The 21025-nt window shown below is 46.7% G+C and overlaps 1 protein-coding gene across 1 annotated transcript in view; it reads left to right on the top strand.

Annotated features, from left to right (window-relative positions):
- The first annotated feature begins 651 nt into the window (after window positions 1–651).
- The window catches only part of MAN1C1 (mannosidase alpha class 1C member 1), a 130414-nt gene continuing 110040 nt past the window's right edge, over window positions 652–21025 (top strand). The window contains exon 1 of the mRNA XM_061184712.1: window positions 652–1500. Coding sequence (XP_061040695.1) covers window positions 961–1500 — 540 coding nt within the window. The 5' untranslated portion in view covers window positions 652–960. The remainder of the gene's footprint in view (window positions 1501–21025) is intronic.

Raw genomic sequence — 21025 nt, 5'->3', positions numbered from 1 at the left:
TTCAGTCTACGGCGGCAGCGGCCCGTCTGGAGCAGCCGGGGTGAGGACGCCAGCTGCGGCGGGGGAGGCGCAGCCGGGACTGCGCGCTCCGCGGAGCCGGCGGGGACCGGGAACAGGTGATCCCAGCAGGAACCCGGAGCCCTACCGAGTTGGCAGGGCGGGAGCCCGCACTCCCGGGCGCAGCTGCAGCCGCCCCGCCGCGGCTGGTCGCGAAAGGCGCCGGGCTCCAGACAGGGGACCCGACATCCCTCCGCTCCCGGGGTCCCAGGAAGCCCCCTGCTCCGCAGGCTCAGAAGTGCCTGCCCTCTCTCCCCGGCGCCCGCTCTGCGGCGGAGCAAAGTTGTAGACGTGTCCCGATAGCCAAGCCCCGCCACTGTCGCGACCCGGCCGGGCCGGCGCGCTCTCGGAGCGCAGCTGACACGCCGGCCCCGCCGCCGCCTCTCCCCCGGAGCCGACCCCCTCTGGAAACTGCTTCTGAGGCTAAAACTTTGGGCCGAGGGGCTGAGGGCGGCTCGGCGCGGGGACGAGGCCTGCGTGCGCCCCTCCGCGCCGACAGCCTGGGCGCCGCGGACGGCATGTGACGGCCCCGGCGGCCGCCGCAGCGCGGGAAGGCGCGGGCCCCGCGGGCTCCGGCCGCTGCGAGGAGGGGCCGCGCGGCGGCCGGAGGGAAGGCTGCGGCGCGCGGTCGACCCTTGCGGGCCCGGGCCCCGAGCCGTGCCGCCTCGCTCGCCCGGGCCCCGCCGAGGCTGCTGCTCCCCCGTGCCGGCGCGGGAGGACTCGCTCCAAACTCCCTGAACTTCAGGAGCAGCCCCCGCAGGGCGAAACTCTCAGGGACCCCCACCCCGGGCGGCGCCCCTCGACGACCTCCCCTCGCCGAGCCCCCTGCTGACAAGTGCCTGGACTCCCAGGGCCTCAGGGGCCCGGCCGGTCTGACTGTCCCCAGCCCCGTGCCCAGCAACGATGCTCATGAGGAAAGTGCCCGGCTTCGTCCCGGCCTCCTCGTGGGGGCTGCGGCTGCCGCAGAAGTTCCTCTTCCTTCTCTTCCTCTCCGGCCTCGTCACCCTGTGCTTCGGGGCCCTGTTCCTGCTGCCCAACTCCTCTCGCCTCAAGCGCCTCTTCCTGGCCCCCCGGACCCAGCAGCCCGGCCTGGAGGCAGTGGCCCAAGTCGCCGGCCACCCCCTGACCCGCGAGCAGGAGTCGCCTCCCAACCCGGCCCCCGCGGCTCCAGCCCCGGGTGAGGACGACCCCAGGAGCCAAGCCAGTCCCCGCCACAGGAAAGGGTGGCTGCGGCGTACCCGCCCCACCGGGCCGCGGGAGGAGGCCACGGCGGCCCGGGGCAGCGGCGCCACGGCCCTCAGACCGCAGGAGGGGAGCATCCCCTCTAGCTTTGACTTCAACGCGTTCCGGAGCCGCCTCCGCCACCCGGTCCTGGGCACTAGGGCCGACAAGAGTAAGGAGCCCCAGAGCCTAGTTCAAAGCCAGCGGGAGAAAATCAAGGAGGTAAGGACTCTTCTCCCCGCACAAAGGGAAAGACCCTCTTGTGCTTCCATCCATTTCCCCTGAGCCCAGTCACTCCCGGGCTCCCTGGTCTACTCTAGGTCCTCCAGGCACACTCTATACCCTCCTCCCTCCTCCCAAACTTCCCACCTTCACTCCTGCCTGCACACTTTTCCATTACCGGGTTCAGTTAATCATCCCCACCCCTGATGGTAGCTGAACCACTGGACCAACTTTCCCCCAGCCCCAGACTCTGGTCTTTCCAGTCCAGTCCTCAGCCCAGATGGGCCCTGCTCCCTCCCTTTGTGGAGATGCTAATAAGATTTTTGTGGAGTTGCTAGTTAGGCTCATTAATGGACACCCTTTCTGTTTGAAGGGGCCAAGAGCCATGTTCTTTCTCACTGTGTGTCTTTAAACTGTGACATCTCCCAACCCCCTTTAGGATCTGCTACCTGGAAAGCCAGGATTTGAGGGGTATTTGGTGACCTGCAAGTATTTTGTAGTCTAGCCAGCAACCTACAAGCCAGAGGATGTTGTGCATTCTTGCTGTTTCTATTGAGCTTTGGAACAGCTGTACGTAATTGCATGTGATGCAAGGAGCAGTGATCACTAAGGCTGTGGTAATGTGACAGAAGCTCTGAGGTTATTGGCTTAATGTAGCAGGTCTTGGACTTGTTCGCTGTAGGGATTGTACCAGAGAGGGGTTAGAAGGATCACTTTGAGTCTGAATCTTAGTCTTAATTTAAGAAACCAAAAGCAAACGCAGCCTCACCGTGGCTTGAAGACAGTTGCCAAGCCACCACTGATAACTAAATGTTCTGCTCAACCCGTTAGAGCTGCCTACTGTTGGAGCCGCCTGCGCGAGGTTTTTGCCCAGCACTGCAGAGGGGGCTGCAGTGACACCCCCGGGCCACGAGGGGGCTGTGGGCAAGCAGTGGGCCAGGGTCTCCTCCCTAGAAAGGAGAGGATGCTCCCCCCATCCCCATGGACCCAGAATGAAAGGACTGCTTCTGTCTGGACTCCTTGGTTTGCTGCAGAGCAGTCAGCAAGTCTGCCCTGATTTCCAGGGAGAGCAGGCAGCAAGAGTCAGGACCTGCCCTGTCAAGACCTGCTCAGAGCCAGTGGAGAGCTTAGCTGTCCTCCTCTCCTTGTCCAGTGTATCCTGTCTCCCAACGCCCACCTCTCCCTACCTATCTCTGCTGTTGTTACTCAGCCTTCTATGCTAAGCCCTGTGGAGACTCTATCTTAACTAGCAATCACTGGACATTTTGTGATGTCAGTATAGGAAACCACAAAGACGAGTCCTTGTTTCCCGTGTGCAAGCGCACACTCTCAGTTTCCAAATTCTTGTTGAAATCCCAAAGGTTAATTGAAGCCTGGAACTTGCAGTAGCTAAGAAAGGCGCATCATTTCTCCCCCACTGGTTAAGGAGCTGTGTTGTTGAATACTCACCTGAACCACCCCAGCTCCCTTTCCTAAAACTGCCTCTGAAAACATTAACCCTTTCAGACCTCCTTGGAGGGCAGTAACCCGCAGTGAAATTACATATAAACTATATGCATGCAGTTTTTCACGGGCTGCCATCAGATTTTTAAAAGGATGCCCCAAAGGATTAAGAGTTACCTACTGTCCTCTTCAAAAGGTGCTTTCTGCATTTGCATCTAGATATGGGACCCATTTCTGAAAGCCTGCGGTTGGGAGCCATGATGGGAAGGGTGGGCTGGCTAGCGGGGAACCGGGTTCTGCCCCTCTATACAAAGAGAACCTCCCTTGTGGGCAGAGGCTGCGGGCAGTGACTTGCTGCAGCGGCTGGGGGTGGTGGGAGGTGTGGAGACTCTGCTTTGCAGGTGGATGTAAAGTAACACAATGGGTGGAGGTCTGTGTTGGTTGCCAGATGTCTGGATCTTTCTGTCTGGCATCGCTGTACACCCCTGGTAGTAGCTGGAAGCCTGCTTGTCTATACCTGCAGTTGTTCAATGAGCCCCCTCTTACTATCTTGAAGACCTTAAGCTCCTCAGAATGGAGGGGATGGGACTATATACACTATTATATTTTGAAGCCCATTTTCTCTTCAGGCTTCTTGAGTTTGGACCTCCCCCGGTCCCCAAACAACCTGAAATAATGTGGGGCAGAGTGTTTGTTTTAGCTGTTAACACAGAGTTAACTTCCCTGGTGTCCCACCTGATGAGGAATGCATTTGACAATTGCTGGAGGATGTCTTTATTTCCTTCTCATCTAAATTTCTATCTGTGCCATGCCCACGGGTAGATCATTTTACAAAGGTGCCTGTTTTCATAAAAAGGGACTGTTGCTTTCCTCTCTGGCTTGTTTTTTTCCAGACATGGATTGATTAGACCCCAGGAGCAGAGGGACAGCTAGCATCAGATAAAAAGGGCTCTGTTCTTATAAGATGAGGTTTTTAAAGCGAAAGTAAACTTCAAGAGAGATTCAGAGAAGGTGATAAATGAGAGTGAATGAAGACTGGACACTTGGGCTCTAGATCAATGAAGTATACTTATGAACATTCTAGTTTGAGAGATGGACATGGGCTCAAGGTCTCTGCTGATAAGATGGGTTGAAGCTGCATGTTCTGGGTGTAGACACATCAGGAAACAATCTGTCACTAGAACCAACATTTTCTCCTCAGTTCGCAATTTTGGAACCTTGGAGGAGGCAGTGTGGTGGAAAGGGGAACCCAGAGAACATTGATTCGAGTCTCAGCTCAACTGTCTGACTTTGGACAAGCCACCTCCTCTCCTTCCTGGACCTTATTTTTCCTTCTGTAAAATGGAATGAGAGAGGGGAGAAGAGGCTGGTCACAAACTCTTGCTTCCAGACCTGGCCCCTAAGTAGACTGCCAGTCTGGCCCAGGACTCCTTAGCAGCTGGGCTTTTCCCAGCTCTGTTTTCAGCATGTCTTAGTTCCATGAAGTCAGGGAAAGTGTTGTGTTGTTGTTGATGATGGTGATGGTGTTCACTGTTGTATCCCTAACACCTAGTCAAGAGTAGATATTCACATAGTTGATTAAGTCAAGTATTCCTCTCACCCATGTTGAACTTTAGAGATGGGATTGAACAGTGACAGATCCTCATCTTGGGATCATGGAGAGTAAAGGGGTTGGTGAGAATGAGAAACGGCTTGCTAGCAGCCTTTCCTTTCAGATCTGATGATAATATAGGAAATTATTGTTATAATTATTTTAGGGGACCTTGGTCATAGGTGGGTTTCTCTTCAAGTTCAATAGACTTTTCTCACACATGACAAGAATTGGGAGTGAATAGCTTGTCAGGGTTACATCCCAGTGAAAGGTTTCAAACTATGTTGTGTCCTACTAATGATGGTTGGTTGCTGATCTGGAGCACCTCAGTTGTCCCTTCAGTGAAGGGAGCTTTTGTTAAAGGGAATTGGGCAGAGTAGGGCTGTGAGAACATAGCACTGGAGTGGGGCTGCCCCAACCCATAGGAAGAATGTGGATTGAATTTTACCCCCATCCCCGTCCCCTCTGCCCAGTGCCCTTATGCACCACTGTATGTGGCAGTCGCCCTGAGTGTCCAACCTGGGTTCAAGTCCTAGCCATGCCATCAACCTTGGCCTCAGGGGAGAATTCCTGTTTATCACTGGGCCTCAGTTTTCGTGGTAAAATGAAGAGACTGGCATTTAGGGGAGCCTTTTCTCTCCCTCGCTCCCACCTGTTTACTGTTTTGTTTATGGATCTGCCCAAGCACCTAGAATAGGATATGACACTTAGTTGGAGCCCAGATACTTAGTTGGAGCCCAGAGTGGCTACAGTAAAGATCTATAAACTAACAGTTAAGGTTACTGGTGGCAGAAGCTGGGTCTTCTTCCTGAGGGTACATGGAATTCTAAGAGTTGTAGAGTAGGGGCCACAGCAAGGTTTGGGGGCTTGGCTCTGTGACCCAAGAACCCTTTTAGAAGTTGCAGTAATTTTCCAAGTGCAAGTCTAACTTAAAGGGACTGGAGAGGTGGCAGCCGTGAGTAAAATCTTTCATGCCTGGATAGCAGGCATCTGGAGGATGCCCGAATCACCCTGGAGTCTCTGAGACTTGGCAGAGAGTGCCCCAGCTCTTGCCTTCCATGTCTGCTGTGTTAAGCCTCCAGGATATTGCTCGTTGTGATGTGTGACTATGTCTGAATAAGTCATCTTGGCAAATGATCTTTGCTCCCCATTAATGGGCTGGTTCGTTAGTCATGTGTGGTTTCTCTGTATATCTGATTTATCACTGCTAGTCCCAGGGACAGGCAGAAAAATTAAAAGGCTTTGTGTTCTTTGTAGCATGTGAATCTGAGGCTGTGAGATGTTCAGGATAATTAATATTAGGAACACCTCAGATTTAAATAGCTTTCCTTCGAAGAGCTCTGTTTCAGTTGAAAATCCACTGAAGATTTTTCTCCCTTGTCCTTCAGTTTCTCTCTTGTCCTGCTCTATGATACATTTAATATAGACAGGAAGATTGCCCTATATTAACCAGACAGGTCCCTTGGGAGACCCTTACATCATAAGCCCAGCTATATACTTCATTCTTCTTCCTTAGAACTGAGCACTGCAAGTAGACCAAAGCGTAGACTTTGTCCCCACCAGGTGTATGACTTAACACCCACAGGTTGGGTGGATCTCTGCTTTCACTGTGAGCTGCACCATTATTTTAGGGACTTGGTGCAGGCATTCCAAGAGCAATTGCTTCTCAGGCCTCACATCCTTAACTCTGTCTTTAGTGTTAGCTTTAGAAACAAATAGTACAATGACTTTTAAAAGTCAGCTGCTTATTTCACACTGTAGTTAGCAGGGGGGTAAGAACATAGACTCCCCTGCAGTTTTCAGAGTGACTGATTTACATCCGAGCTCAAGAAATGCCTTTTCTCTAGCTTTTCCCGAAGACTGATCCATTACTCCACCAAAAAATAAATATTGTGATATATATCAGGCATACTTTGCTCAAAGGGACTTACATCTTTTCTCTTACTGAAGAAAATCAATCAGGCTCGCAGATTGGAAGGCCCCATGCAGGGAAGCTGTTTGGTAATCTAGGTGGGCAACCAGCCTGTGGGTACTGTCTCTGGCGTGGGGAAGGTGCCTGACTCTGCATCCTAAGTCAAGTCTGCACTAAGGGAGGTGGTGGGGACTTCAGGAAATTCTCTCGCTGCCTTGCTTTCTTTAGCCAGGTCAGGAAAGACTTAACAAGGGCATTATGGACAGGATTCAGGAGAGCATAATGGGCATTTATTACATTAACTTTAAAAGAGGGGCCATACTTGGAGCAGGGATGAGTGTCATGAACCAAGGATTATTATTATTCCAGTTCTGTGCATCTGCAGTCCAAAAAGACCAGGCTCATTCAAATAAGCTCTGGTTCTTGATTTCCCACTAACCTGGGGCCAAGGCCTTATGCACAAGTATTTGCATAATTTGGGGAAAACAACAGACTTTTTAAGCTCTGTATTCTCATGGCAGATGATGGTAAGAAAAAAACTGGAGATTCCTTAAGGACTTCTGAGGACTCAAGGACCTCAGTCCCACTCCCCTTCCCTCTTTCACCCCCACTAGGCTCTGGGGGCTAGTTAATAGCCAAGGCAGTATGGTTTTGGTTCTCTTAAATGCAGGGTGTGGCTGAGATCGCTGTCAGACCTGTTTTTTGGTGTCTCCATCCCCAAAGAGAACTGAAGCCACGGAGACCATAGCTGCAGGCTGTGGCCTCAGTGTGGTGGTCCAGTTGTAGGTATTTCTTCCCTTGAGAAGGCTGTTTTCTAAGATTTGGGTTGAGGGCTCTCCAAACTCAATAGGCAGGTGGTCAGAACAGCTGTTACTCACAAGGGGGTCTGAGTATGTCTCTTAACTCTGAATTTTCATTAATTAAAGGCTAAGACTAGGGCGGTTGTCCATCTGTTTTAGTGCAGTACCAGAGTGGTAACTTTTACAGAAGAAACTTGGGCGTACTGATTAGTGTCCTAAATAGATAAGCAGTAATTATGCTTTTACCTGGCATGCTCTGGGAGTCAGCTGCTCTACAGGCAAAACTTCTAGGCAAATACCTTTCACTAAATAACAACCATTTTCAGTGGCTGAATAATAGTAGATTCTTCTCCCCTCGTTCCACCTCTGCCATGACTTGGGGTCACCATAAAATCCACTGTGCAATACAGCATGTCCCATAGGGCCTGATGAGTCATTTAGGTAAGACTGCCGGCCTCTCAACACCTGTGTTTTGTGTTCTCATCTTATTTTTTTACAACAACCCTGTGATTCAGGTGCTACCTATTTATTTCAGTATAACTTACATATAGGGAAATGCACAGATCTTAAATACACAGTTTGCTCAGTTTTAGCAATTGCAGAAAACCATATAAACGACACCCCTATGAAGATACAGAACATTCCCATCACCTCAGAAAGTTCCCTCTGCTCCTTCCCAAGCAGTCTCCCATCATCCACCCCCAACCACTGTTTTGATTTGTTGCCAGAGATTAGTTTCACCTGTTCTAGAACTTCAACTAAATGGAGTAGTGCAATACATGCCATTCTGCGCAAGGCTTCTTTCACTGAGGCTAATGTTTTTGAAATTCATTCATGTTGTGTGTATCAGCGTTTCATTCCTTTTCATTGTTGAGATGTATTCTGTTGTATGAATATCCCACAATTTGTTTATCCACTCACCTGTGGTTGGACTCTTTGGTTGTTTCCAGTGTTTGGCTATCAAGCTGTTACGAGCATTTTATGCACAAGTCTTTATGTAGGTATATTTTCATTTCTTTTGTGTCAATATCTAGGAGTATAATTGCTGGCTCATAGAGTAAATGTATGTTTAACTTTATAAGAAACTGGAAACACTTTTCCCAAGTAGTTAGACCCACCAGCAAAGTGTTGAGAGTTCTGCATTTCCACCAGCACTTGGTATTGTCCACCTTTTTAGGTTTAGCCATGCTATTTGATGTGTAGCGATATTTAATTGTGGTGTTTTTTAAAAAATGTTTATTTATTTATTCATTCATTTATTTTGGCTGGGCTGGGTCTTAGTTGCGGCATGCCAGATCTTCGTTGCGGCGTGCAGGATCTTTAGTTGTGGCATGAGGACTTCTTAGTTGCGGCATGCAGACTCTTAGTTGCAACATGCATGCGGGATCTAGTTCCCTGACCAGGGATCGAACCCAGGACCCCTGCATTGGGAACGCAGAGTCTTACCCACTGGACCACCAGGGAAGTCCCTTAATTGTGTGTGTGTGGTTTTTTTAAATTAATTAATTAATTTTTATTTTTGGCTGTGTTGGGTCTTCGTTGCTGCGTGCAGGCTTTCTCTAGTTGTGGCAAGCAGGGGCTACTCTTTTTTTTTTTTTTTTTTAAATGATTAAGGTGGTAAATCTTTTTTTTTTTTTAATTATTTATTTATCTGTGTCTGTGTTGGGTCTTCATTTCTGTGCCAGGGCTTTCTCTAGTTGTGGCAAGCGGGGGCCACTCTTCATCGCGGTGCGCGGGCCTCTCACTATCGCAGCCTCTCTTGTTGCGAGCACAGGCTCCAGACGCGCAGGCTCAGTAGTTGTGGCTCACGGGCCTAGTTGCTCCGTGGCATGTGGGATCTTCCCAGACCAAGGCTCAAACCCGTGTCCCCTGCATTAGCAGGCAGATTCTCAACCACTGCGCCACCAGGGAAGCCCATGGGGCTACTCTTCGTTGTGGTGCGTGGGCTTCTTTTGTTGTGGAGCATGGGCTCTAGGTGCGTGGGCTTCAGTAGTTGTGGCACACGGACTCAGTAGTTGTGGCGTGCAGGCTCAGTAGTTGTGGTGCACAGGCTTAGTTGCTCCGCGGCATGTGGGATCTTCCTGGACCAGGGCTTGAACCCGTGTCCCCTGCATTGGCAGGCAGCCTCTTAACCACTGTGCCACCAGGGAAGTCCCCGTAATTGTGGTTTTAATTTTTGTTTCCCTTTTAACTATTGATACTGAACATCTTTTCACATGTTTATCTGCCATTTCTTTATCTTCCTTTTAAGTCTGTGTTCAGATCTTTTGCCCCCCTTTTTTAAATTTAAAAAAAATTGAGTGTTTATTATCTTATTGAATTTTAGAAATCCTTTGCTCATTTTGGATATGTCCTTTGTCAGATGTATATGCTCATACTTTATGGTTTGTCTTTTCATTTTCTTAATAGTGTCAGTCAAAGAGCAGAAGTTTTAAATTTTGATGAAGTCCAGTGTATCGATGTTTTCTTTTATGGTTAGTGCTTTTGTGCGTACTTTAAAAAAAAAAATTCTTTGTCTACCCCAAGGTCATGAAGATAGTCTCCTTTTAATTCCAGAAGCTTGATCATTTTAGTTTTTACATTTAGGTCTCTCATCTGCTTCAAATTAATTTTTGTATATGGTGTGAGGTAGAGGTTGAGGTTCTTTATTTTCATTTAAATGTCCAGTTGTTTAGCACCGTTTGTTGAAAAAGCTTTCTTTTCCCCATTGAATTGCTTTGATACCATGTTAGCTTAATTTACTATATGTATGTAGCTGTATTTCTGGACTCTGTTCTATTGATTTGTCTTTATGCCAATTCATACTATCTTTTTTTTAGTGTAATTATTAATATGAGTGGGTTTAAGCTAACTGTCTTTTTTTTAGAGTTCTCGTTCATTTTTTTGTATCATTAATTTTTTATTTTTATTTTTTTAATTAAAAAAATTTTTATTGGAGTATAGTTGATTTACAATGTTGTGTTACTTTCAGGTGTACAGCAAAGTGAATCAGTTATACATATACATATTTCCACTCTTTTTTTAGATTCTTTTCCCATATAGGCCATTATAGAGTATTGAGTAGAGTTCCCTGTGCTATACAGTAGGTTCTTATTAGTTATCTATTTTGTATATAGTAGTGTGTATATGTCAATCCCAATCTCCCAATTTATCCACCCCCCACCCCCCGCCTCATCCCCTGATAAGCATGTTTGTTTTCTAGATCTGTGACTCTACTCCTGTTTTGTAAATAAGTTCATTTGTACCCTTTTTTTAGATTCCACATATAAGTGATATCATATGACATTTGTCTTTCTGTGTCTGACTTAATTCACTCTGTATGACAATCTCTAGGTCCATCCATGTTGCTGCAAATGGCATTATTTTGTTCTTTTTTATGGCCGAGGAATAAGCCAACCATCTTGCTATTTGTTTCCTGGGGTTTTTTGGTTTGTTTGTTTTTTTTTAAGTTTTTTATTGAAGTATAGTTGATTTACAATGTTGTGTTAGTTTCAGGTGTGCAGCAAAGTGATTCAGATATATATATATATATATATATATATGTGTAACCTTTTTCAGATTCTTTTCCATTATAGGTTATTATAAGATATTGAATATAGTTCCCTGTGCTATACAGTAGGTCCTTGTTTCAATTCATACTGTCTTGATGTGGGGCTTTATAGTAAGTCTTAAAAACAGGTAGCATGATTTCTCCATCTTTGAACTTCTTTTTCAAAATGGCTTTAGTTTTTATAAGTCCTTTGCATTTCTGCCTACATTTGAGAACAAGCATGTCAGTTTCTGTGAAAAATCTTGCTGGGATTCTGATTGGATTTGCCTTGAATCTATAAATTGAATTCCTCTGAACATTTCTTTTAATGTAGGTCTACTGTTGACAAATGCTTGCAGCTTTTGTTTTCTGAAAGTGTCTCTATTTTGCCCTCCTTTTAAAAGGATATTTTTGCTTGATATAGAATTTTAAGTTGACTTTTCCTCCCTTTCTTTACATGAAAGACCCATTGTCTTGTAACTTGCATTGTTTCTGATAAGAGATTAGAGTATATTCCCCTGCATGTAATGTCTTTCCCTTCCCGTTGAACGCTATTAAGATTTTCTCTTTATTTTTAAGTCATTTGACTATGCTGCGCCTAAAGGTGGATGTGATTGTTTATCCTTCTTGGGGCTTGTTGAGCTTCTTGTGTCTATAGGTTGATATTTTTCTTCAAGTTTGGAAAAATTTTGGCCCATATTTTTTCAATATTTTTCCTACCCTAATCTGTCTTTCTTTTAGAACTCAACTTACATGTAAGTTAATTTGCTTGATATTTTCCTAGAAGTCACTGAGTCTGTGTTCATTTTCTTTTCAGTCTTTATCTCTGTGCTTTGGTGTGGATAATTTATATTAACCCATCTTCAATTTCACTGAACTTTTCTTCTGTAGTATCTAATCTGTTGTTAAGCCCACCCAGTGAATTTTTAATTTTCAGGTATTTTTTTACTTCTAGAATTTCCATTTGGACCTTTTTCATTGTTTTGGGCTCTGCAATGTTTCACATCTGTTCACTCATTGTTTCCAGATTTTCTTTTAAGTCCTAAGGCGTATTTGTAATAGCTTTTCAAAAAGTCTTTTTTTGCCAACATCTTTGTCATCATTGGGTCTGTCCCTGTTGACTGTTTTCTCTCGTGGTTATGGATCACATTTTCCTACATCTTCATGTAACACTAGTCATTTGTAAAAATGTTATGCCAAACATTGTGAATGCTACTTTTTTGAGGTTCTAGATTCATCTGCTTTTAAGCAGTTTTTTTCCCCCTCTTTCTGTTAGGCTGTCAGCTGTCACTTCTTTTGGCTGTCGGGATACCTGCCTCTGGCTGCTTTATTCACTACTCTTCCTATTTTGCTATTTTCTAACCTGCAGATGGCTAGGAAACCATTCAATCTAGCTTGTTAGCATTATATATAAAGTACAAATAAGTAGACATTGAGTAAGTCTCTGAAGACTCCTGAATCAAGTGCACAAACTTTAATGTGTATATTTTGGTATAGGTTAGATATTTAAAGATTCCTATTTATTTTGGTAATTGGTATTGGATGCATGAAATATAATTTTTTGTTGAAATTATATCCTGAATAGATACAGTAATTCTCAAAGGGTATCTAATTTCTGGTTGATGTCATCTTAAACTACTTGTGCATTTTTTGCTCATCTGCTTTTAGGTGTTAGAAGAAATATTTGCTGATATCTGTGATGTTCCAGCAGTCTCCATTAGTGTGGCTTTCCTCTCAGGATTTTTTAATCTGTCAAATATTTTCTCTGGCCTCCCTACCTTAAGTGTAATGCTTACTTTTTAAAACTTTGTTTGTAAATCCCCACATTAAAAAAAAAACTATTTGTATAGTCCAAATTGCTGATTACTGGTCAGACGGAAGCTAAATATATATGGCTGAAGGATTTCCAAGGACTATTCTGTGGGATCTGATCTCCTATCTTCCCTCACTCAGGAAAGTTCAATATGAAGTAAATGTAGTGTTTCATTGCAAAGGCTACCTTTAATTTCGCTTGTCTCATTTGGGGTGGGTGGGAGTGTTGAATTAAAGTTACAAATCTCTTATTTAAGATCCCTCTCCCCCATTTTCATTCCTGGAATGAGCTTTTAAGAGGTTAAGCCTAAACTTTGCCAAGTAAATGCTGATCTCCTGGGAAGACATTTTGGCACCTTTTTTGTTTTCTGTACTTGTGTTCTTGACGTAAATCAGCAAATCTTCCTCCTTTCCAACTCTCCCAGAAGCCATTCTCCATGTCTGTCACATACCTTACAGAGCTCTGGAGTAGCCTTGGTTTTTAATTATTAGGATCAGTGGGAAAAGAAGACTTAAGTTTCTTGTTTTCAGAACTGGACTTTTAGAGAACAACCGATAAATATAATCAATTTTGCTAATTTAGAGTATAAGGAAACCCTTTATAGAGAAAGGTTCATGTTTTGACAGAAAAATAGCAGCTCAGTCTAGAGACTTCTCTAGCAGTTTCAGATACAGGCCTTTTGGGGTGTATAACTACGTAAAGGGCAGAGACTCCACACTGACGTAGTCTCAGAGGTTGTCTTGTGTAATAGCCACCCTATAATCATGGTAGGAGCTCTGTGTCTGATTATTGATCCTTGAGTAACTAAGAATGGTAGCAGAGTGGTGTCCATCCAGATGGGACTGAGGGAGACAAACAACATTAGACATTTTCTGTGATTAGGCCCTGGATTAGATTAAGGCATAATTAGATTCTCTGTGCTCTGAGTAAAGGGCTCTTAAACTTGGCACCAGTGGGAGCAGAATTCTGGTTTGTCAGCCCTGGAATTGAAGTTTTCTTGCACGTTAGAAAAGAGGTTTCTGACTCTCTGGCCCCTGTACCATCCATTGTCTTTTAAATTCTCCCAGGGAGAATTTCCAGGGGGCCTGCTTGGAGGGGAGTGGGGCCTGGACTGGGCTAATACCTACTCCCTCATGGACAGATCAGATCAGAGATTCCTTGTGTGTGTTCTTAGTAGAGCCCTAGCATCCCGTTAAGAGTTTAGCTGATCCCCACAACAGCCTTGTGGCGTACACGGCATGGACCATAATCCCATTTTATAGCTTAGAGAATGCACACCCTGCAAAGGCAGTGACCAACTCCAGGCCCCGCCAATTTAAATTGTGATGCACTGACTCAGACCTCCTCTCCTGACTCTTTGGCTGATGTTCTTTCTATTATGTTATCTGAGGGCTCAAGGGTGACAATTTAGAAGAAGAGTTTTCACTTTGGGATGAAATAACGTAGAAATTGTCATAGTCTTGGTAGACATTCAAAAGAACTGGTCTCATGAATCTTTAGAACAGGGATTCTAACCTTGATTGCAGTCTGGAATCACCTGGGAGAACATCAGTAAATACTGATGCCTGAGTTCCTATCCCAGAGGTTCTGATTTAATTGGTCCGGAGTACAGCCTGAGCATTGGGATTTTTAAACACTTCCCAGATGATTCTAATGTACAGCTATGCTTTAGAACTCGCCTATTGTAGTTTTGTCTACAAAGCTGTATCTCCTTTCTGGCTATATTTCCCTTTTACCCACTCATGGAAGAGGTTGGAAATTTTCTATATTTATTAAGACCTAGACCAGGATCAGGTAAGAAAAAAAAATGAGCTAGAGAAAAGACTCAATTAAAACAGTTTTCCAGTGTTAAGAACATATACCGTTAACATCAAGAGAAGTCATACATTTATTAAAATTTTAAGAAAAAAATCTTGGAAACACTATCTATTGAGCCTCAGTTATATACTGAAAGCTATGTGAGCTAAAGGAAAAGTAGAGATGAGTCTCTGGCTTTAAGAAATTTTATAGCCTTTTTTTAAAAAATTTTTTTCTTTTTTAATTAATTAATTTATTTATGGCTGTGTTGGGTCTTCATTTCTGTGCGAGGGCTTTCTCCAGTTGCGGCAAGCGGGGGCCACTCTTCATCGTGGTGCGCGGGCCTCTCACTATCGCGGCCTCTCTTGTTGCGGAGCACAGGCTCCAGATGCGCAGGCTCAGTAGTTGTGGCTCACGGGCCTAGTTGCTCCGCGGCATGTGGGATCTTCCCAGACCAGGGCTCGAACCCGCGTCCCCTGCATTGGCAGGCAGACTCTCAACCACTGCGCCACCAGGGTAGCCCAGAAATTTTATAGCTTGATAGTGTCATGCGTCGGAATCACTTCCCACTACATACGGATGCATAGAGGAAGGGAAGCATTGGTTAGCTGCATAAATATTTGCCTGTCCCATCTAGATTTTTTGAGGGGAAGCAGGCAGAACATAAACATCTGGAATGAAAATATTTGCTTGTCCAGAAGTTGATTTCCCAAAAGGCCATCAACCTCCCTCCTATGGCTGCCTCTGCCCCTTTCCAGTTAACAGAGTAGCCTTTCACATTGCTGCTTGGGCCCTAAAATCAAGTAACAGATGCTCAGGCAACAGATATTGAAGAAGTGAAAGAACTGAACCCAGTCCCAGGTGTTCAGACTCGGCAGCAATGCTGCAATTTCATATCATCACTGCCTTGCCAGGTGCTGGATGTTACTGAACCTGAGAATTGCTGTTCTGGGTGGATCAGATCAAATCTACCCAGGCCACCTCCGCGGGGAAGCTGCAGGAGGTGAGACTATGCCATAGATGAGTGTGAGCATCCTTCCCACGGCTTAGTGACGGTCCCCCCCGAGAGCTCTGTTTCCATGCAAGAAACCTTTGAATTCTCAACCTGTGTCAAGTTGCAATCTTTCGTCAGTCTGCCCCAACTATTTCTAGCAAATTGTTTGGCTGACATGGCATATAGAACAAGTCCTATTCATGCCAAACTTATTTCATTCCAGCTTCAAGCGGTGGACATTTAGTGTAGGAGCATTAATGGAGAGGCAGACTTCAGGGAAGAAATTTCCTTCTGTTACTAAATCTTATGTTAAACCATGCTTACTCAGAGGCCTCTGGCTGCAGGAAGCAGTGACGAGGGTGGAACTTGGCAGATGGCTGTAGCTGTGGCTTCCTGGAGGCCTGTGCGGGGAGACAATTGTTTGTATATTGGTTTTCATTTAGTATTGGTCTTATTTTCATCTTCCTGAGGTGCCCAGATGCCATGGTGATAGATTGGTTGGAAACGACTCATTTATCAGGGTTCCGTGGGGGACGTAGTTTTCTTTCTCGTGTGCAGTGGAGTCTAAAATGTTTAATTAGATGCTGAGGCATTTCTGCATGGGTCCCTCTCTGCCGGCCCTCCCAGGTGGATGCCATTCCTTAGTTTGGAGAGGGTCTGGGGCTTTCCTGGCCCCGACTTCCTCTCCCTTCATTTTCTCTTGATGCAATCCTCAGTCCTTCCTCCTTTTAGCTGCTGTTTTTTTCCCCCTGTCATTTTTGTTCTAGAAACCGCCTTCATGTGACTGCTGGAATTTGCAGAGCAGATTCGTGTTGGAAATCTGGTTGTCAAACAGGTCCAAACCAGACCTTATGAAATAATGTAGTTGAGCTGATACACAGTGAGAGGAATATTAACTACTTGCTGCTTGTGTGTTTTATTCCAGCTCAACTTTTCCAGAGAACTCACCTTGTTCTTACCGCCTGCCAGGCAATGCCCTAGATGCTTGAGGATGCAAAGATGAGGCTTCTGTCTCCTGAGTACCACATCTAGGCAGGGTGCGACAGGTGTGTGTGTGTACACAATTGTAACACCATGGAGGTGCCCAAATCAAGGGGTGAACAAAGGGCTGGGAGTCACATCAACTTGAGGTGAGCTTGGGGGAAAGATTGGTGTTTCAGGCAAATGTGGAGAATACCAGGCGTAGTGGGCTCGTCGGAGAGCAAGAGGCTCCATGTGCTGGATCTGGGGGGGTGTTCCAGGTGTGGATGTGGAAGGCGAAGTTTGGAATGGCCAAGGTTTCTACCTGGGGACATCAGGAAGTGGGGACAGTGAGAAATCCTAGGAGGGGGAGATGACTTGAATTCCAGACACAATAAAAATGATATGCTTGTGAAATCCAGGTGGTTGGAAATACTGGTTTGGGACTGTTTGGGGTGATGGCACAGGAGATGCGGACTTAGAGGGATGGAGTGCTGGGGGCTGAAGACTTGAGCGCAAAGCCATTCGAGGAAAGCCTGGGCAGAGAGGCACAGGGGTCAGAGCCTTCAGGAGCATAAGTGTTTTAGAGAAGGAACAGAGATTTGGGGAGCAGATAGAGGCAGGTGGCCGAGGGGCCAAGAGAGCTTCCTTTTTCCTTTCACCAATGGTTCTGCCACACCTGGCTGCCCGCGGAGCCCTGTACGCAGCTCCTGGGCTGATGTGGGCTTGCAGCCCGGTGCCCTCTCCTGAGCGGCCTGCCTTTAGTTTCCTCTCTTCCTCAACCACCTCCTGGCTTCAGAGCACTGTCTACACTGGTCACAGACCCCTCGGCTTTCCTTCCTTGCTGGCATCAAAGATTAGAGAGTCTGTCTCTCCCCTTTGTTTTCTGATTGTATATCAGGACCTCTGCTAAAAAGAGCTGGTGTTCTGAGCTGTCTGCTGTTTGATTTCCAACTGAGAGCCCAAGAGCCAACCTGAGGACGGTGTGTGACTCTTTCCCGGCCTGATGCTGAGTGAGCTCAGCCTTGTAGCAGAACATGGGGAGCCCTTCCTTCATCTCCTTTCTAGAAATAGGGTGTGTGCATCCTCCGGCCTGACCACACACTAAAGATTCACAGGCCAGCTCCTTCCTCAGCGAAGGAGGAGGCCACGTGTTGGGGGAGAAGGCACGGTTTAATCTTCTCTGCTGTGGAGGAAAGGAAGACATGTGGAGTGGTGACAATGCATTTTGTCTTTTCCCTGTGACCATAAGCGGTGACCAGATCCCACCACGTTCTTCTCAGCTTGTGGCCAGCATCTCTGCTCCAATGGGAGTGTTCTCTTGAAACGAAGCCCCTGACCACTAAAGGGAGGGTCATTTGGCAAAGTCCCTGCTGAAACTGCCATCTAAGGCATGTCTAAGTGGCATTCTCACCCAGGCCACCCTTCCAGACTTTCTCCTGAGAGCTGAGCCCCACCAGTGCTGCATAAGGTGCCCTGTGTCCTGGCCTCAGCCTGGGGTTGAAAGTAGGCTGGACCGCACATCTAGAAGAAATCCTGAAAGCTCTGGTTCAAAGTAGTCCCTGTCTGGTTGCAACCTGGTAGTCCTGGCTTTTTCTGCCATGCCCAAATCATTCTGACTTTTCCTGTGGTGGTTTGAGCATCTTACAGTCTGAATATTCAGGTCTGCTCATCCTCCTGGGATAACAAGTGCGACGCGGCCAGTGCTGGTCAATGCAGGTTTATCGTCATCGTCGCAGGCCTGAAAGGTGTGTGATGTCTTTCTCCCTCATGGTCACCGTGTTTTCAACAGCAGCCTGGGTTGGGTTGTTCAGCCTCCTCAGAGAGGCGCTGAAAGCTGAAGTGAGTTCCTGTTCCTTCGTCCGTGCCTGTCCTCATAGAGTGTTTATGTTGGTTGTAGCAGCCCCACCAGCTAAGGTGAAAGTGTCCAACTCCCTGACTCTGTGCACATTTGCAGTGCTGCCCCCTGGGGGGCCCAAGCCAGCACCCCCTCTCCAGTCCTGGAGCTCCGGAGACCCCAAAGTCTTAGCAAGGCTGCAGAGGCTGCTGGGGGCACCAAGGAACTGCATGCACTGCTCTGTGAGGTGGTGACATTTTTTTTTAATTACAGGTAGAATACACATAACATTTATCATTTTAACCGTTTTAAAGTGTACAATTCCGAAGCATTACGTACATTCACGGTGTTGTGTGATCATCACCACTATCTCATTCCGGAACTTTTTCATCCCTCCAAGTGGAAACCCTGTACCCACTGAGCAGCCACTTCCCATCTCCCACCCCCACCTCAGCCCCTGGCAACCACCAACCTGCTTTCTGTTTCTATGCATTTTTCTATTCTGGATCTTTGACATAAATTGAATCATACAATATGTGGCCTTTATGATGTTTTCAAGGCTCTTCCATGTTGTAGCATGTGTCAATTTGATTTCTTTTTCTGTCTGAATAATATTCCATTGAATGGATATACCGCATTTTGTTTATCCATTCACCTGTTGATGGCCATTTGGGATACTTCTACCTTTTGGCTATTATGAATAATGCTGCTATGAACATTCACGTACTCTTTTTTGGGTGGACATATGTTTTCAATTCTTTTAAGAGTGGAATACTGAGTATATGATAATTCTATGTGTAACTTATTGAGGAATCGCCGGTTTTCCACAGCAGAAAACTGTGGAAATGTTCATGTTCTCATCAGCAGTATGAGGGGAGGTGGTGACTTTTGGAGCCAAGTGTGCCAGCCCCTGTGGCATAAACCAAAGTCGTTATCTGGGGTGAGCCTCAGTGTAGGGGAGCTGGGACCAGGGGTGTCAGAAGTGAGCAGGGAGGGGCCGCAGGGCCTGGGGAACTCAGACAGAGTTCACAAGTGCAGCTGGGCAGGCCAGGGCCTGGCCCTCAGGGGTGGTTGAGCCTCTCCAGTGTGGTGGGCGTGTGTGATGGGAAGTGTACGGGGCAGTGCTGTGGGCAGTGGAAGGGCCACGTGGTGGGCTCAGGAGGGCTGATCCAGGTGGTGTCTGTGAGTGGAAAGTGTTAGACCCTGAGCCTGGGATGGTGGCAGAGTGTGTCCTCACCTCAGGGAGGACAGGTTACAAGCAGAACAAGGAGGCAGGCCCAAGTCCAGCTCATAGATGAGGCTGATGGGGGGGAGGTGAGGGTGGCAGGAAAGGAGTGCTGTGATGGGGGAACGGGGCACTTCACTGGGCTCCAGTATGGAGGTGCTATCTCTTACCCTGAAGCACTGCTGCTCTCCTAAGGCAGAGGCATCTGGGGTTGAGTTCTGAATCAAGCATGTGAAATGAATCACATGCAGTCAAAACTATTCTTGAAAACTTCTCATTGCCAGGACCCAGGCCCTTGGAAACTCAAAAGGCAAAATTTAGCTTCTCTTGTTTGCTTTCCAGTGATGGCTTCTCTTTCCTTGAAACAGCGGAGGCCAAGGTCTAGTTTGAGTGGAAAGGAGTAATGGAGAGAATAAAGAGGTTGGGGGAGGGGTGGCAGGTAGGTAGAACTGAATATTTGAGGCCTTCTGGCTGCTGTACTGACTGGCTTAGGACCTAGGGTAGGTGTGGGGCCTGGGAGGACCAGAAAGGCCAACATCAGAGCCTCTGGGGCTGGGGAGGTATTGCAGGGCTGTACTCTCACCCTTGCTGTACCAGCTCCTGGAGAGACTTGGAGTCAGGCCACCATAAACCCACAGCAGCCCCAATGGGCACAAACAGAGTTGGGGTGTCCCCTTCTACATAGCCATGCTCTGGGAGCCCAGGCTGCATCTGGCAGAGGTCCCCTTAGGGGTACATGGGCCAAGCCAGTGCCACCTTATAAACAGTGTTATAGTTTATCAGCATTACAGTTTAATAGTGATGCTTCTACATCCGCTGCCTCCTTGAAGCATCTGGTAATCAGGAAGCATATTCCCCATTTACAAATTGAGGTTTAGAAAAAGAATGGTTTTCAAATTTCCATGATTAGGAAGAGACAGAACTAGGACACCCACCTGGGACTTCTGGCTCTAGATTCAGCATTCTTTTTATTTTGTTCTTCTTAGGGAAGCTGTCTGATACTGGTGCTAATCTTTTCCTATACTCTCTTTGGTAGAACAGATGATAGTCTAGGGGTCATGAGGTGCTGGGGAAGGATCAGGGTGGTGTCTGATTCTCATGCAGGTAGCTCTCCCTCTCTTCAGGCTCTCGTCAAATGTGAGATGGATCTGTTTTCCCTGCCTCTGCCAAGGCCATCCTGGCCCCCCAGCTCTGTGCCCCATCTGTCTAGGCCCCTTTCTGGGCAGCAGCCTCTCAAAGAGACAGCCCTCATCTAAAGCTGAGATTTTTGGGTCAAGCCTCAATTCTGACGAGGCAGAGTTAGCATCTCCGGCTGCAGCCTCAGCTTTCAGCAAATGGTAAACTCTACTTGAGGGCAACATTCAATTATGAAAATCTATTTCTCTTGCCACATTCAAAAAGTCTCCTAATGTGCCTTTGTGCACTCACAAATTTAGTGACACATCACTAAATGTGTATGTGGTTGCCATGGAAACGTCTCTCTTCTAACATGACATTCCAAGAGCAAAGAGAAGGGAAGTTTTCTTTGTAAAGAGAAGCAGAGCAGAACTTGGCTAATTGTCATCATACGAATCCCCAAACTGTCATTCTTCCCTGACTACCAGTCTCCTGCTTCCTGTCAACG

This window comes from Eubalaena glacialis, chromosome 3, assembly GCF_028564815.1.
Source record: "Eubalaena glacialis isolate mEubGla1 chromosome 3, mEubGla1.1.hap2.+ XY, whole genome shotgun sequence".
Classification (NCBI taxonomy): Eukaryota; Metazoa; Chordata; class Mammalia; order Artiodactyla; family Balaenidae; genus Eubalaena; species Eubalaena glacialis.
The sequence above is the reverse complement of the archived record's forward strand: the minus strand, read 5'-3'. Positions and strand labels throughout refer to the sequence as shown.